Genomic DNA, 18899 nt, shown 5'->3' on the forward strand with positions numbered 1-18899 from the left:
AAAAAAAAAAAAAAAAAAAAAAAAAAATTTATTAAGAAACATTTAATATTTAAATGAAAAAAAAATTTCAACTATATATTATACGAGTTTTATTTATACGATAATTTTATTTTACATTTAATATTTTATTTATTTTTATTGTTGATCTGTATATATATATATATATATATATATATATATAGATTATAGAATTAATTAATATTTGTGAAAGATATCCATAAATAGAAAATGGTTCATTTTCTTACCTTTTGATGAATTGATGTATTCCAGTAATTGAGAAACCATTGGTAAACTAATCATATGGATTCCAGCATTATGAGAACAAAAATACCTGCGAATAAATCTTGTTCAATTACGGAATATTTGTGTATGTATTTTTTTTTGTATTCTAAGAATAAATAATTAATCCAGAGAAAGATGATGAAAAAAAAGAAAAAAAAGATAGTTTACTTTATAGGTTTAAAAATATTTTCTCGATATTCAATATTAAATAATAAGTGTTTGATATATTTTATTTGAATTATTTGGTAAATGACAATTATTAATAAATTTTACAACAAGAAAGAAGTGTTAGATATTCGATAGATGAAAATAAAAAGAAGAAAGAATCGATGATGGGATGTATATGAATATATATTTTCATTTCACTAAATTGTTCAATCGTAAAAATTTACCTTGACCTATTACCCTTGTCAGCGCGAATATGTATCGGACAATTATATTTTTCATCTTCATCCGCGAAAAAAAGACCTAATTCTATTTCGACGCATTCATATACGTATAAAGCCTCTTCTGGTGTGTAAAGATTATACGTAGAATCATATTGTGACCAAGACTGAAACTCACAGTTATCCATTAAATACAATCAATTACATACAATATCATAATTAAATACAATATCAATTAATTTCGAATCTTATTTGTTTTTTTAATATTTACATTTAGCATTAATATTTATACATTTCTGCAAGAAGATTACTTTTCATTTTATAAATAATAAAATTATAAATAAATTTTTGTCATTAAATTTATATTTATTTTGTTATTTTTCAATCACATTCACTATCTTTTATGCATCATTATTGATCGTGATATATTTTCGATAAATCTTAATATATTTATGTTTAATAATATTTATTTATTAAAGATTACACGTATAAACATGTAATTTAAATATTTTTATAATAAGTTATTTTAAACTAAAGTATTTTCTCAATATCTAGATCGATGTGATATAGAGTCATTATATATTTATATTTCAAACATACTCACTTTTCTATCGTTATCATCATCGATCAATTCATCTTTCAACAAAATCGCGTGATAAATCTTTCCAGTACACGTGGCAATAATTACTATCGGAGGGGTAGTTTGTAAACACATTATGGAACAGGAATCTATTCCGTAATTGTCGTCGACTGGAGGATATATAGAAAGTGATTCTGATACCACCGGGTTTTCATGACTTGATAAAATAAAAATAAGCATTATAAATATTTTAAATGATACGATTATATCATTTTAAAAAAATTTTGATTAATTGATTAAAATAAATTCTTTTTTCACAATACCATAATATCCAATTTTATTAATTTGTAGGGAACGATAAAAAAACATAAAAGGACATACGTATCGTGCAATATGTTGCCACGAACAATGCGTACTTCTCCATTTCCACGTAGAACAAGAATGGGCCATTCAATTTGATTCCAATCGACAACGTTATCCTATAGATAATTTTTAGTCGAATTTCACGATTGGTAATGTATAGGAATATTTCATATTTTTATATATACCTTATTGATATCTTTACCGATGAACATTTCAGGTTTACAGAGGGTAGGTGTAGCGAAATCAAAATCCACCGCTGTATCGCCTAAAGAGGTGAAATCTGGTATTTTGGATGGTGAACCGAACGGTACACGGCCAACTTTCCAACTTCTTATTAGCCTTGGCTTGTTACCCAGTTCGCATTCATATAAGCTAAGAAAAAATTAAAATTATATATCATTCAGATGTTTTCTACTTTTAGATATCTCAATCTAACGACAGAAATTTTGTATTAATTGCGTTAGATGAAACTTTTATCGCGTTAAATCAAAATTTAAATAACATTTTGATAACGTCAAAAAATATTGAAAATATGAAAGTTGTCGATTACATACGAAAAAAAAGAAGAATAAAAATAAAAATAAGAAGAAGACGAAGAAGAAAAAGAAGATAAAATTATATAAAAATTATTGAATAATAATATTTTTTAATTTACCGAAATGTATTTTCGGATGTTAAAATTAACAAATGAGAGTCATTCGTAGAGCCTGGATGCCATCTTGCTTTTCGAATATCTATCGTTTCATTGTAAACCCTGAAAAATGGAAAAGGATAAAGATGCTTATTAACATACGTATAAATATGAATCTTTTATCGTCTCATCGTTTAATATTATTTATTTATTCTAGTACGACTTACATTATTATATATTATTATACATTATATATTAAAATATTGTTATGAGTTACAAATTTTTAAAATTTGATATCGTGATAAAAATCGTAGAGATAATATTCGTGTTATTAAATACGAAGATACGTGTCCGATAATTGCGAATGAACGTTTATATCAAATGATCGATTTATCCAAATTTTCACGCGAAGGGTAATGTTCTTTATAACTATCAATTGTTTGCAACGTAAAAAAATCTAATTTTATTTATATAAAATATTTCTTAAGAATTATTAATCTCGAAAAAATCCTTTCGTGATCGGGGCAATAAAATTTTATCCATCACGGAACATGCAAACGCCATAATTACTTACATCATCCTATATCCAATGAGAGATATACGCTATTCATAAATAATATCATCGAATGATTATGATATATATATATATATATATATATATAATAATAATAAAACGATAATCTTGACATCTCATTCGTCATATCGTGACGGTTACAAACATTATGAAAGAGAAAAGCGACAGATATCGGAAATTAAATATTTAATCAATTACAAAAACTCTTTTGTTCAACCATTTTTGAAGGAGAAACAAAAAGAGATTAAAAAATTAAAAAGAATATGGCAAATGAAGTATAAGGAGATTTATTCGTTAGAAAAATCGCCTTCATCATGTTATATAAAGATCTTATGTTCTCAAACTTATATTAATTCTGATTGCTGATGAAATGAACGAAAAAAAAAAAAAAAAAANAAAAAAAAAAAAAAGGAAACGAATGACGCAACAACATTTAATATCAAATATAGCGATACGATAGATCATAGTTCATACAATAAAACTTCACAGATTTATATTGGAAAAAATCGAAAATTGGAAGAAATCATTCAAGTCTAGGAGATAAAGATTAAAATATCAAAGCATAAAAAAAATATTTTTTTTCTTTAATTTTCCCATCTTTATATATCTCGTTCGTTCGTCCGAGAACATCCGTTCTTTGGACATGTCCTCGTTAAAATTTAAATAAATGGGAGAGAATATTTCGTCCAATCCAGAAAAGTTTATGAATTTTCGTGGACGTCTCCTAGTATCCTAATCGTTGATGTCCTATATATATGTCAAATATATATACTTGATATATATGATTAAATTGATAGAATTCGATGAATTTTCTTAAAAAAAAAAAAAAAAAAAAAAAAATCGTTTAGTTCTTAAAGTGACAATTATTCCTTTGACGGATAAAAAGCTTTTAATTTCGCGTTTAATATATTCGCGTCGACAACTAAAGGATGATTTTTTTTCACGAGGAAAATTATTTATATCGAAGATACGCGTAATTGGAAGAGAGCGAACAAAGTGTCGAAAGCAACGTTAACATCTGTTGTCCCGTTGCTTAGTTTTTCAGACGTGTCGTTATTTAACGCAAATTACCCTAATCTTTCACGATCGTCGTACCCTCGGCGCGTAACGAAGGAATACACCAAAGCATCACGATGTTTGTTTTTCACAGGGACGAGCCGGCGGGATGCGGCGACGATGGTCGCCTACATTTCGTATATTTTATTATTACTCTCGCACTTTCCGTGGCTGGACACGGTAACGCTGGTAAAAGGGGTTGACGGTGGTTAGCCGTGGCCGTTATTAATGTCCACGGCACAGCGTTGGCAAGGGGTTGGGGAGGGAGGGAGAGGCAAGAAAAAGAGAGAATCAGGCAGAAAAAGCGGGAGAAAGGGGTTTGACGCAAATGGAGAACGAGGAGGGGAAGAGGATGAGGAGGGTTGAAAAAAAAAAAAAAAAGAAGAAAGAAAAAAATCGATGGGCATAGGGTATCGTCGGCAACGACTGGTTACACTGGATATACTAACGACAAGGACGAAAGCAACTTTACCATCACCCAACGTTACCCAACGCCCCGTTGCAAAAGCACGCCAGGATTCTTAATAATTGATAAAAATGTACGCACGCACGTACCGATAGGGAGGAGAGAAAGAGAGAGAGAGAGAGAGAGAGAGAGAGAGAGAGAGAGAGAGAGAGAGAGAAAGGGAGGGAGAGAGAGTCGGTCGAAAACCAGACGACGTGGTCAACCCCAGCGCCTCGGCTCACTCCCTCCCCTCTGTTCCTCCCATCCCTTCCGTTCGCGTCGCATCCCTCTCTCGTTCGTTTTCCCTCTACCAAGTCGCTTTTCTCTGTTCACCTTTTGTGCGCCCAACCTTTCATGCTTCGTTGACAAAGGCACACGCAACGATTTATTCGCACTTTGCACCGCAGCCTCGCGGGGATTTTTCTTCGTTCTGTCACAATTTTGGTATTATCAAAATTTATGGTCACCCCTACGCGAACCACTGGACCATACGTGTTCCCTATCCCCCATCAACCACGACCATCACCAACCGGTTTACGCGTTTCTAAATACCGAAATTTCATCGTGATCTTTCGTCGTCCAGTTTTTCTAGTCGTCCCCATTTTTTTTTTCCCCCCCTCTTTTCCCCAGAATTTGTAACCAAGTAGCAGTAGCAAGACGAGCGTTCTTTTCGAAACGGATTTTGAAACGTTCGATTAGGAAATTGAAAATTGAAAATTATCGTATCGTATCGAATATACGAACGATAGAGAATCGATAATATACGATGAGTTATAAAAGAAGAAATGGATGATGGAAAGATAATAAAAAGAACCGATAATAAAAATGTATGGAAAGATAAGAGGATTAGGAAAAGAAATTGTTATTGAACGATAAGAGAATAAATATATAAGAGAGAAACGGATAATTGAAAGATGGATGGATGGATGGATAAAAAATGAGGTTGGATCCGAATCGAGGCGTGAAACAGGGATCGTTGGATAATCGAAGGACAATTTAGATTATTAGATATCGAATAGCGTTCCGAGCGTGAAATCTGGAAGATGATATTCTCAGGTATGTTGTTTCATTACAGTCTCAATTAGAAATCTGACAGGGTCCATTATCTCAAAGGAGAAAAATGTCTAATAATGCTCGAATTTTTCGACGCGAAGCACGCGAAAGAGGCGGTATACGCGCGGCGGTGTGAGCCATCACGGAAAGAAAAGAAAGAGAGGCACGGGCAGCTGCTCGAATCTAATTAAGAAATTCTTACACGGCGGTGCCGCGCATTCTGCCACACCCTTGCTCGCGTCCGCGTACTTGTACGTTTCTCTCGTCGGAGCCGGTCTAGAAAAAATTAAAAATAATTTTTCCTACATAAACGTATTAACCTCGGGCGGAGCGGAGCTTTTTACGCCGCGCTTTCCTTCCAATTTGTACAAAGAATGGCGCGGACCTGACTTCAAAGCGGATCTTACGCGATGTCGTATCATTTTGTTCTAGAAACTTTTCCGTCCTTCTAGCATTTCCCTTCGTGTTGCCCGCTTAAGTTACCTGCGCGCTTCCGTCGCGGCTTTTCACCGACCCCGCTTAATCCTCCCGTCTTCTCCCCGATAATTTACCCAGCTTGTTTGTTCACTTGCTCGCTTTTCTTCCACCTCGCTGCGTTCAATTGTCTTCGAATTTGCTCCATCTAAAATCTTACCGTTGACAGTTTTCCCCTCCTCTCCCATTCTCGCATCTGCTCGAAACCATTTTTTCTCTCTCTCATATTTCTATTTGAATTTTTTCGAGAAAGAAAGCGAAATCTTCTCTTTGATTCTTTCTCGGGAGGAGGGGAGAATTTTTTCGCGAAATTGCGGCAAAACGATTCGATTAACAGGGAAGCGCGACGAATCGGATGTGAAAATCGGAAATGAAACGTAATCAAAGTTTCAGCCGAGTAGGATATCAATTCGACCATGATTAAGACCGGAAGAGAAATCCGGTCGCGCGTATGAGCATTAATGGCTTTATAATCTGATGAATTTTTAGGTTAAGCGACCGGTGGGAGAGAGATTCGGATAGATTTTTTTTCTCGCCGAGATTTATCGCCGAGAAGGAAAACGGGAGAGTTCGCTACTACTTATCTTTCGTTCGTCGCGTTATCCACCGAAATACATTTTCATTCTTCGTTCCGATCGAAACGAAGTAAACGATTATGAGTAAAATTTCATTATAAATTGAGATAAAATTGAGCAAAATTTTGCGATGTAAGCCATCAAAATTTTTTATAATTGTTCAACTCGACTCAATTGTTGAGAAAAGCAGAAAAAATTCTACGTTTAGTACGTAAGAAATTGTACGATGGTGTGATTATACGCTTTTGGTTAATCGATTTATCACGTATCTATGTAAATGGGATGAAATAAGATCAAGTAGACACGAATGGAAAAAATACGCTTCGTATCGTTTTTCCATTGTCGAATCAAATACTCGTACACTCGACACTTTTGTTCGATCGTGAAAAGAAAAGGAAAAAAAAAAAAAAATAAAGTTATTTTGTATAGACATAGACATAAATAGAAAGTAGCAGATACTTACTTAATCGACATGAATATTCGGTAAGAAAGTGGAGTACTTAATTCCGCTCGGTGGTCCCGTAACGACGTAATATCGTTCGGTTACTCGGAATATTTTTATTACGTTCCCGCGGTGGCATGCCACGTAACGGAGGGTGGTTAGGGGAGCGACGACAACAGGGTAGTCGAGGAGGCGGTACGGTTTACCAGGCTTAGGAAGCTATGCTCACGATATAACGAGAGTCATTATGATAAGCGGATGCATAGATTAGACATAACTCGTTAACCCCGCTGTGTACGACGTTTACGCGATGAAAGACGAGGTATCGGTAATCAACGATGCTTCCGTCTCTCGGCGAACGAAGCGCCTCTTCATCTTCTCTCTCTCTCTCTCTTTCTCTCTCTCGTTCGACAAACTGTTTAAAAATTCGCAAAAATTTCGATCGTGAAAATTATCGTTACGTACGTATCGTTACGATGCAGATGTTTTCTTATCTCATTTTCAACTCGTATACGATTTGAATCCACCTAATCTGAATTTTGACAAGGCGTGAGCGAAAAGAGCGGCGAGAAGGATAGTTGGCATCTTTGTTGCGGCTCGTGGATGGGCGATGGTAAAGGAAGAAGACGCGAGAACAAGGGTGTGAGGATGGCCCATAAAATCGGGATGTTACGCAAAATATAACGAGCAACGTTCCGCTGGGCTGGCTGACGCTCCTGTCGTAATTCATTCGGCTCTCGCTTGCGTTCGCCTTCCCGACGACACCTGCGTCGGCAACTAAGCCCGTTAATTCTCGAGGTTGCGTCGCGCTTTCATCGCGGCCATCGGTTTCCAACGCCGTCTTCCTTCCCCGCTACTTTCCACCACCGTCCCTGCTTCTCGATCTTCCGCCCGCCACGCGAACCAGTCACACTTGAACCGTAAATTCTTCGTTCTTAAGCCTGAAAATTGCTCTCTTTTTTTCTATCTATACCGCGAGAAGCTTCGTAAAATCAACACGCGAGAGATGAATATCGATGTTTTAATCACTTTATGTCATCGAACGATATATAAACCCGTCGTTGGAAACTGCTCTATATCACCAAAATGATGGGATTTGGTCAAGAAACAACATTTTTTCAATTACTTATTCGATTGAATCTGACATCTAAAATATCTGTATCTGTAAATACATGTATCGATATATAATACGTGATAATAGAAAAATTTCAGATTAAATTTATTAACTCGTATCGTATTTCGCTTGAATTTTCACTTATCGGATAAAAGAAAAATTTCCCTAATTATATTATATCCTCGATCGGAAAGAAAGAAAGAAAAAAAGAAAGAAAGAAAGAAAGAAAGAAAGAAAGGATAGATTCTCGCCACGTGAATTCTCGATTCTCGGACACGGCGGAAATCATGCAAACGAGCCAGATCTGATAGAGTAGGAAGGAAGGAAGGATCGGAGGGTGAGGAAAAAGGAGCGACAAAAGCGCGGCGTTCGGGACAAAGAGTGAGAAAGGTGGAGAGGGAGGAAGAGAAAAGGAAGGAAAATGTAAGGTCCACGGTGCGGGAGCCTCTACCTGGGCACACGTACCGCGGTAATTAAAAGAACCGACAGATGTCTCTCTTTTACAGTCGGGTTTTATTTCGTTACGACGCGACGACAACGACGACGTCCAGGACAATGACGACACGGACCACCAAAATGCGTCTCGCGTATTTAAATTTTCCACCGACGTTCCGGCTGTTCCGGAATTCTTTGATTAGAAGAGAAGCCTGGTTGTAGATGCCTGGAGGCGTAGCGCGATTACTCAAGTGCGTGCTTTTTCCACGGCGTAGACGCCCGCGTCTTCCTCCCCTTTTTCCGTTTTCATGCGCCAACTTGGTGCACGCATAATGGAATGCCAACTTTCTTTCATTCGCATTGCCGACAAACCGCGAGGAAACGCGGGGAAAGGCCATTCAAAGCCCGCATTGTTCGCGTTAGTAATCTTCGAGATTCGAATCCTCGTAACCTCGTAGACGGAAAGTAAGCACGCGTTTTTGCACGCTTAATTATCCAATTCGTATCGTAATTGTATCGTTTGCGTCGCGATCTTACGATATCTAGATGACGCATAACGATTCGTATCATTCAATATAAGGATAAGAAAGATAAATTTTTGCGAAAGATTACGATAGAAAGTCCTCACAGCGACGAATTAGAGATCGCGATCCTCTCTGATCCTCTTTCGATGATCGCTATTTGTTCGTTTCATTCTCTCTTTTTTCTTTTTTTTCTTTTTTATTATTTTTTTCTTTTTTCTTTTTTTTTTTTTTTTTAACCGCTGATTCGACGAGAAATATCGTTCGGCCGGCAATAAAGTTTCGCGGTGCGGGGCTGATAAAGCGCGACGCGCATACCGGACGATGGGGAGTGGGGAGGTTGGTCGCGCGCGGTTTCTATATTTTTCTCCTCGGCGTGGTGACATTTTTCAAAAGGCGTGGATATCATCGGGGACCATCTAAATCATCCCGACGCGTGCTCGAGCACGACGCACCCTATGCTCGGCCTTCGCAAACACGCCCCTCTTACCGACTTACCCTCACCCTTCCCCCCTCGAAAACACAGCGGCCTATGTTGGAAAAGCGGTGATTTTCGTTAACGCTTGCTCATCGAAAAAAAGTTGGCCGAAAAAAAGGAATGGAAGGGGAGTAGAGGGGAGGTTTGAACGGCGAGGTCAGGTCAGGAGGGTGGCGATGCGGAAGTGGAGACACGTGGGGGATGGGTGGACGCGAATGTGGATTACCGTGGGCCGAATGTACGAGTGGACCGTGCGTGGTTCTCCGAGATTAGCCTCGGCTTTATATCGGGATTACATATGTAAAACCATTAGGTTAAATCATTTTTTAAATAAACGCATCCTATCCCCTTTCGTCGCCGGTGGCCGGGACCGGCGACGGGACAGATACGAGGCTGCTCTCCAACACCCCTTCCCGAACCAAAGGGTGGATGGTGGTTAGTCGCGGTGGTTCCGTGCGTGCCACTAAAATATTCCGTAGCACGTACGCCACGTGCTTCCGGATCTCTTGGCGATCTCGTTCCCAATCGTTCTTCCATCTCCTCGCCGATCCAATTTTTTCAACTTATTTCGATTTTACCAAAATATCCATTTATGAATGCGAAAAACAAAGTATCGTAAGACGTATTTTAAAATATTAGTATTTTTATAATAAGAAAATAAAAAGAAAAAGAAAAGATTTCTTTCTCGATTCGCGTACATATTTCTCCAGAAATATATCTTACATGTATTAAAAAAAAGGAACCAAAAAAAAAAAAAAAAAGAAGCAAGTTATATTTTTGCGTTATCCCTTTTTTTCGCGAATAAGTATATAGGCGAGAATAGAACGCGACATTAGTAGAGGTTTACGAGGCAAGGTACTCGAGGGACGATTCGAAGGAATCGTTTGTCGAAAGCGGAGTGGTCGAGAGGTGAAAATTATTCATAAATGTAGGCCGGTTCGTGTACGTAGGCCGAAGCTAAAATCTAGCGAATATTAAGGTAGAAGAGGTGCTCCCAAACCGCATAATAAACGCATAACGGTAATCCTTAAAACAATAATTAGCCGCGAGAGCCAACCAACAGGCGACCATCTTCCACCACCGGTGCGGTGCGGTGTGCACGAAATAACTACGCTGCTACGGACTTTCGTAGTCCGTTTCCCGAATTAATACCGCGATTCGCGATACCACGCGTTGCGACTTATCTACTACGATACAAATTATACGCGCGAATTTTACTTTACTTTTTACACTTTTTACACTTTTTTCTCGTTTTCTTTCGATTCACGCGTTCGATGCTCGTTCCATGGGAAAAGAAATCGACGATTTCGTTACGAAAGGGTGGATCGAAGCCGATCGAGTTTAACTCGTTTATAAATTATATAATTAAAAAATGTGAAAATATCCAAATATATTTACATCCTGGATATTTCAGGAGTGAAAAAAAAATGCCGTTTTGCAATGACCTGGTGAAAGAGCGGAGGCCGATAAAATCTTAGATCCCCTGTTTGTCGTTCGCAAGTTTCGAAGAGGAAGTCCGCGAAGAAGGGTGAAAGAGAAAAGAAGAGGTTTTGGACGGCGGAGGCCGAAGAGTGGAGGAAGTGGTAATAGTTTTAATCCGGTGTCTTTGAAGTCGGGATTTGGTGGCGTAGCAGTTAGTGGCTGCTGGTAAGTCCAAGCGAACCCACTTCGCACTCTGATATCATAATCCGAATAATCACTATTATTGCCGTCATTTGCTTAATCCAAAGCTCGGTCGCTCGGTTTTCCACGCTTCGAAGCTTGGGATCTGTTGGCCGATGAGCATGCACCGAAATATTCACCGTATCGAAACTATTTTTCAGCAAATATTTCTTCGAAAATTGCTCGATTTTTTTTTTTTATTAGAAAATAAAATAGAGAATAAAATGCGATTTATTTAATCCTCGTGGCAAAATGATACTGCAAATGTTTTATCGAGTGGAACTTATGGTATCGCGTGCATTTTGAACGACATTTATACATTTATAGTTTGCCTTCGATAAAGTCGGGACACGAATTCGAGTCGAGATTCGAGCGGAAGATCGAAATCGCGATTAATCGTGAGAAGAGGGTAAAGAGAGGTTTGGGGCGCAACGTCTGAAGAACTTTCGGTTCTTTGGGCGCAAATATCTGTCCGCGGTACTGGAAACTTCACGGGCAATAATGCATAAACTCCATTTAGGTATGTTTAAGCCGGGTGGAAGGAAGGAGACATTAAATCCCCGAGATTCGTTCTAATGGCTGCGACTCTCTTACAAAGTGTTCCGTGGCTCTTTTGCTTCGTACATTTAACGGGGGTTACGCGTGCGTTCCTTATAAATTCCCTCGATCCTCCGGTGTGCGGCCGGGTGTCGGGAAGCAAAGTAGAATCGCTTAAGTGAAATAACGAAAAAACTTTAGCATAAACTGCCGCTCTTAATTTGACCAGTTTGTTCAGCTTGGCCCCGCGGTTCATGGGGCTAAACGTTTCGTTCGTTTCCGGAAAAACTTGGGAATTATGAATTAGCGGGAAGTCGGCAGGAAGGTAATGCATTTATTCCGGACTGGACTTATTATGAAATTATAATGCAAAAGACAAGTTGGAGAGAAACCACGGCTACCCTTTTACACCGTTGAATTAAGTAGCATCGTCGTCCATCGTAATTCGAATTAATTACAATTTTCCTCCCGTTCGTTCCCTCGCGATACCTTTCATCCGTCTTTTAGCATTGGTTAACCACCGATATTCGGTAAAAATTAACGGTGAAAGATACATCGAAAAATGACTGTGGAATAATAATAAATGAATCGCGATCGATCGATCGATCGTCGTTTAAAAATATACAAGTATTACGAGACGTCGCGTTTACAGAGTTTTAAACGAATTTAAAATAATTCCTTCGGTTTTTATTAATTTTCACATCGGAAAAAGGTCGTTTTCGCGAGTCTATTAACCTGTTTCGATTCAATCATCGAATATCTTAATATTTATACATTTATATATTTGACTCGAATATTAGATTCAAGATGAAATTTACTTTATCACGATACGATTTACGATACTTTACAATATTTTATCTTAACTCAATTCGGACATTTTTACATTCTAGCACGCCTCTTAACGACATCATATTGACTGTGTCGTTACGCAATCCCGTGTCAATGGATAATCCTCCGGAAATAAAAGTGTGGAATGAAGACACTTTCTGAAAGTACTACTAAGGAGACGAAAAATTGGGAAAAATTTCACTCGGAAATACGAATATACACAGCAGTACAAAGCAGGGAAGTACTACGTTGAAGAATTGGATCGGGCGAGAGGCAGGTATTGGAAAAAAGGGTAGGTATGGAGGAACATGAGGTATAATCTCGAAACTCGCGGCTAATTGCGAAAGATTAGATAGGAGAAGGCGGAGATGCCGCCGTGACAGAGGTGGCGCGGAGGGTAATGTTACACAAGGCAGTAGTCTCGGTGGCATGTGTCGTTGATGAGGCGGTTAGTATTCAGCGGTGCTTTCCGAGCCTGGAACTTTTGAAAACTAACCGAGTAAAGCCACCTTAATTCCATAAGAGGGAGGCCAAAGGGGTTCGAGCGTCATCGTAACACCCTCTTAATTACAGGATATTAGGAGACGCCCACAGGAGCTACGGAGGTGCAGGAAGCCAGATAGTGCGATTTATTATTCGCGGTCTACCTTATCTCGCTTTTTAGGAGTCGGATTTCTTGGTCTGTAAACTTCTGCTCAAGGAGAGATTGATTCAGCGGGTTCGTTAGGTTCATTTTTCTCGATTCGTTAAGAAAAACGAACGAATATGTTTTTCATTTACGTTAAATATTTATTTCACAGACACGTATAGACACGTACACGAACACACACGTACAGTCTTAAACTTATCTTATGCCTTCAGCAATAAAGTAACTATTGTAGAGCGGATTTCCATCTGCGTTGAGAAATAAGATTAATATATCACGAAGCATGACCATTCATATATTTCTTCTTTTTAAACGATAAAATATTACGAGACGTTATTCCAAAAACAAATATTATTAGAATGTGAAATTAATCGTAATAATAATTAGCCGTGTTGGCGAGGAACGATGTCTTGATTTATATATACGGGATACGGCTTGATTTTGTAATCTTTCGATATCGGGATTGTGAAAATCTCAATAATGTGACAATTTATCGTTAGGATTGTAGCAATATGGTTTTAAGGATTGATCATTAGGAATTAAGTCGTCAATCATAGCGAGATTCGAGAGAATAAGGATAATAATGATCGCGTTTGATTCGAGAAAATATCGCAAAGAAAATTGAATACGTTATGCTCGACGATGCATAAATTTGATGGCAACTTACATGCAACGTATTTCCTTCTTTCCACCTTGGAACGCGCAATCTTTGCCCCATCTCTTAGGAAGTTCCATGATGACGAGGCCTAGATTACCCCACAATACCAGTTGCGTGCCAGTCTCGTTAATCAGTAGATGTTTTATTTCGAAAATCGGAGGGTCGGTAGGTCGAAGTTTCTGAAAGGATAAAAAGGAGAAAAATAAATTAATAATTATTTCGGATTTGTTTATCGTCGATTGTTTTCCCTCGTCAACATTTTTTCGCGTCAGAGAGATAAAAGGGGGAAGAGGGGAGGGGGGAGAGGAATCGCAACAGTAACAAATGGTAAGTAGAATTGGATAAAAGTTTAATCGCTCGTACTCTTATCTCGACTGGTACTGCAATTTTAATTTTCGTACCGTAACGAGATAGGGGCGGTCCCTGAAATTCTACTTTCACCCTCGCCGCGCATCGTCTATCGATTAATAAACTTTATAATACGATCCTGTTCCTCGTTTGTTTTCCAGTTTGATTTTTATCACGGCGGTCCGGGAAAAGAGCAGGTGCACGACAAGCCTCCTTGCCCATGCCACCACCCTTACTCTCGGGATTTCTCTTTAACATCCCCTTGCCGCGATGCCTGCCACCCTCTTTCGCCTCGATATTTAATTTCGAACTAAGTTCGCGAACGAACGCGAACATCATTACAGGCCGGCATCCCCGTAGGTGGGGTATCGGCGCGTATCAAGGGGCAATTATTCTTTTACCCGAGGGTAGTTTTTGCCAAGACGATGAACGAGACCCGATGATATCGAATGTACTTCTTCTTCCTTCTTTCGTGCTTCTTCTTTGATGGCAACCATGGAAATGAACCTGGGAGTTGGGATGATGTTTAAGAAAGATTTCTCAAATATCGATAGGAACGAGAAACAACGAAACTTTTAACTTCGAACCGCGTTGCGTAAGATTTCTTTTCGATCGTAAATTCACGTTCATTCACATTTATATATTGTATTTTACTGCGTATACAAATGAAAATTGAGAGTAATATTCCTCCATTCGTTTTAAATGCGTAGAAATAACAACAATAACAACACCAATAATAATAATAATAATAATAATAATAATAATAATATAAATATAAAATAAAATAAAAACACCGTGATATAGTGTAATACATTTTCTAATGATGATGGAACTGTAACGTTAAAAGGGTCGAAGAACGTATTTTAAAAATATCAATTTCTTGCTCCGGACAAAGAATCTCGACAACGACTAATACTATGCTACTCCCCGTTCACAAAATGTCCCGAGTAATAAAATCGTTTTTCGATCAAACCAGCTTCCCTTCTATCGCGTTTCATTTGCGGGGGAATAAAAATGCGATGCTAAGCGCAGCGTAGCGCCAAGGAAAGAGAGAGAGAGAGAGAGAGAGAGAGAGAGCCGAGTACGTTTAAAAGTTTTCTTCTCGTTAAGACTTGTTCTCTGGAGACCTCGGTGGTACGCAATGTGAAGAAAAAGGAAAGAAAAAGAGAGAGGAAAAGTGTGTGTGCGCGCGCGCGTCCACCCTCTCATTCTCTTGCAGTTAGTAGAAACACATTTATTAACGGCAGCTCATCTCATCCCGTTGTTAAGTACCGGTAAGAGAGTGTTCTCTTTCTCTCTCTTCTCCTTTATCCTCTCAGCGAGAGTTCTCGTTCACTTTGGTAGCTGTCTGCGTCCCGTCCAAGGGTGAAGAGAAAAAAGACGCGAGATCGTCGACGCCTTATTAATTCGGAAGCCGAGGCTGGAGCGCAAGGAAGAAGGTGTCGCGCGGGAAGAGGAGCTCTTTGAAGAAATTAAAAGAACAGAGGGTATAATGTGAACACATCCATTCCCTGACCCTCTTTCTCCCTTCTCTCTTAACCCAACCCCTGTGCCGCGTTTCTCTGCCCCTCTCGTTACCACCATTAACTCCGCAACTGTTTCTGTTAAATGTCAGTCAGCCGGATGTCTCGAGTCTCGTCACGGTTTCTTCTAAAATCCGACGTATTATCGTTTATTCGCGATCCTTGCGTTTCCCCTCCCCTTCTTTATTCCCTTCTTCCTCGTTTTTCTTGTTCCTACTTATTGCCACCGGATTCCATGCCCGTTACCTTTCAACTTTAATGCCATTCCGAAACGAGATTGCGCGCGAGGGAATCCTCGTCGAAACGAGTTCGTGGAAAACCCTTGCGGTGGAACCGCAATGAAACATAGAACAATGACCGATGGCAACGAATATCTCTTATATAATAATTGATCATTTTATTCGTTTAACGGAATCGAAAAAATCGTTAAACCGTTTAATTGAAAAAAAAAAAGAAAAAGAAAAAAAAGAAAACGTTTCCATATCCATGTTATTCGGTTTAATTCGTAAGAAAATAGCTCATAAGATGCTTTACGCATTTATACCATCTTACAACGTTAAACAATGCATAATGGGTAACGAGCTCAATTTTATAAAATCTTTATTTATCGTCGATTCGGTTAGAATTTACGAGGAAGCTTGTCGGAGCAACGCGTGGTAGAAAAATTATACGTTTCTTAATGGTAATTTGAAACGGTTATATTCGTAAAAATTATCAAGGGTAAAGTTACGAACAAATATTTTCTCGAGCAAAAGTTTCATTTCCTTTTGAATGTAAAAATAAATCCTTTCTATTCCTGCTAGACTTTATATATTTTTGAATTCGAACACAACGTAAATGTTTTACGTTTGTGTTTCGCGTACGAAAACTTGAACACGATCTATAGTTAAAATATTAATCTAGCCTTCGNAAAAAAAAAAAAAAAAAAAAAAAAAAGAAAAAAGGTTCGTCAAAGGTTAAAATTGTTAACCGCTCGAGTGTTCGGTAATACGAGGGGAAAGTGAAAAGTGTCAGAGCATTTAGTCCGTATGTCGTACGAGGGACGCAAGCCGTTTCAAATAAACGGTTTATTTTATAAAAGATATTCAGATAGAATGTGACACATTGTAACATTATGAATAAACACATCAAATGTCTGGAAAAGAATGCGTTCCTACTTCGTTGCATTCTCACGTTTAATTTAAAGACATTTTATAGAAATTTTACCACGAAGTCGAACGAAAAGAAATTTACAAAGACAACGTGTCTTTTTGTTAACGTATCATTGTAAACTTATAGCTAGATGGAGGAAAAGTTTAGAAAAGAAATACACAAAAAAATATTATTACGTTATCCGTAGACCGTAAAACGTTGGATTCTTATTTTAAAATGCAAGGAGAAGATGTATGTGTTTTTCCGTATTATTTTCCCTACTTACGAGCAATTCAATTTAATACAATAAACGTTTACATATTTCAAACGAATATAATTCTTAACCGAATTTAAAGCATTCGTTTTTGTAACCTCTACACGTATATATACGTCCAATACGTCCAATGTATACGAGTTATACATATTTATAATAACATCACTTTAATGAATCTTTAGATAGAGAATAAGTTTGGAATTTTAATTGATATCGAGGTACGTAGACGTAAACGCATAGTATCAACGGACGGAGGATAAGTTTGGTCATTGAAACGGAAAGTCATGGTGGTGAATGTTCTGCCAACGCTCTAAACCGCGACGAACGTAAAGACATATTGTCCGGGCGTAACAAGAAACCGTCGTCGGATTTTGGTGGAATGAAAAAGGGGAATATGGCAATCCGCGTAGCTATAACGCGAGGCAGCGGGCCGAGCAAAGATGGCAAACGAGGACGTTAGCCGAATAATGCAAAACAAACCTCATTTGAGATATAGTCTGGCATTTGTCCATATTAAGGTGTGCCGTAAGGCTGCCTCGGCATTTTCGTTTCGCGCGTGTATGCGTGCGCGTACGCTTTGAAATTATATAGCGAGAGCATCAGTCGTCGTTAGTCAGCTCCTGCCGCATTCCGGTGTTAACTATGTGTATCTTGAGCACCCGTTACGTAGCCATTTATCAGTGAGTTCCTTCATACGTGTTATTTTCCGTGTTAAGATGCACAGTTTCGCGCGCGATATTTCACTTTGCCTTCACGTATCGTCTCTGTATTCGCCGCTAAACAGGATTTACCTTACGCGGAATTTTGAAAAAATCGATCCATCGAAAGTTCTCTCTCTCTCTCTCTCTCTCTCTCTTTCTCGTTTTTCGACACCTCTCCGGCTCATATTTTATTTTCGATGTACAACACGGATGAACAAAATGGACGAATTGCAGGATATTTTGCTCATTGTCAGGGAGAAAAGTGGAATTACGCAGACAGAATACTACCACGTCCGTATATTCCAACTTGTCATTGTGTCTCGTAGCAAGACTTTCATCGTAAGCGACACACGCAACTTTATATTAAGCGTAAGTTCTAAACTAATAAGACAACAGCGACGATAGGACGATCAAGGTGAACCGAAAGGGGTAGAGCGACGCAAGAAGGGTTCAAATTTTGGTGGTGAAGCTACAAAGCGGGTCACCGATTACGACGTTGATCGTTTATGAGAGAGATCCAAATTAGATAAGTTGAAGCAGCTTCCTCTCGCTTACCACTCGAGACCATTACTCTCCAAGAATTTCAATCAGGCATCATTTTCGAATTTACAAATCCTTCAACTTATGCCTCGACAATGTCTCGAAACTACACGATGCTAAATTCTACAATTAATAGAATTTCTATTCGGAGAAGCAAGGACGAGTTGATCTCCATCTAAACGAGACAAATTTTTCTTCGTTTCAAGAATACAAAAAGCAGAGAGAGAGAGAGGAGAGAGACACGTAAATTTTTCTAAGAAAATAAATTTCTTCTTTCTTCAGCCACTTCGGACAGATTCGATCTTAGCCGAGAGATAGGAAGAGAAGAATAGGAATAGAGAGGCTTGGTCGATTCGAAGGGGACATCGAGGAAGGATGGGAAGCAACGGCCGGTATATAGCGTAGTTTTCAGAGAGAAAGAGACGAAAGGGAGGCCCGTTAGGTGGTCGACGTCGGATGTAAATTTGCATTGAACGAAATGAGGCGCTATGGGGCATTCCAGTCCGAAGTTAATAGCTTCCCAACGATTAACCGTATCCCTCCGCGCATCGTGTCTAACCGGCGCGCCTCTTTCTCTCTTTTCCCATTCTAATCCTTTTCATTCCCCTAGTATTATTTTCTCTTTCTCTTCGCCTTTTTTTC

General features: G+C 38.5%; 1 protein-coding gene across 1 annotated transcript in view; it reads right to left on the reverse strand.

Annotated features, from left to right (window-relative positions):
- The window catches only part of LOC122718693 (nuclear pore complex protein Nup88), a 55237-nt gene that overhangs the window by 1978 nt on the left and 34360 nt on the right, over nt 1–18899 (reverse strand). Inside the window, exons 2-8 of the mRNA XM_043943954.1 lie at nt 13750–13919; nt 2267–2365; nt 1797–1983; nt 1630–1727; nt 1273–1465; nt 675–835; nt 241–331 (exon numbers count right to left, since the gene is read on the reverse strand). Of these exons, the coding sequence (XP_043799889.1) occupies nt 241–331; nt 675–835; nt 1273–1465; nt 1630–1727; nt 1797–1983; nt 2267–2365; nt 13750–13919 (999 nt within the window). The remainder of the gene's footprint in view (nt 1–240; nt 332–674; nt 836–1272; nt 1466–1629; nt 1728–1796; nt 1984–2266; nt 2366–13749; nt 13920–18899) is intronic.

The sequence above is a fragment of the Apis laboriosa genome, unplaced genomic scaffold (assembly GCF_014066325.1).
Source record: "Apis laboriosa isolate Shangri-la unplaced genomic scaffold, ASM1406632v1 scaffold68_cov148, whole genome shotgun sequence".
Taxonomy (NCBI): domain Eukaryota; kingdom Metazoa; phylum Arthropoda; class Insecta; order Hymenoptera; family Apidae; genus Apis; species Apis laboriosa.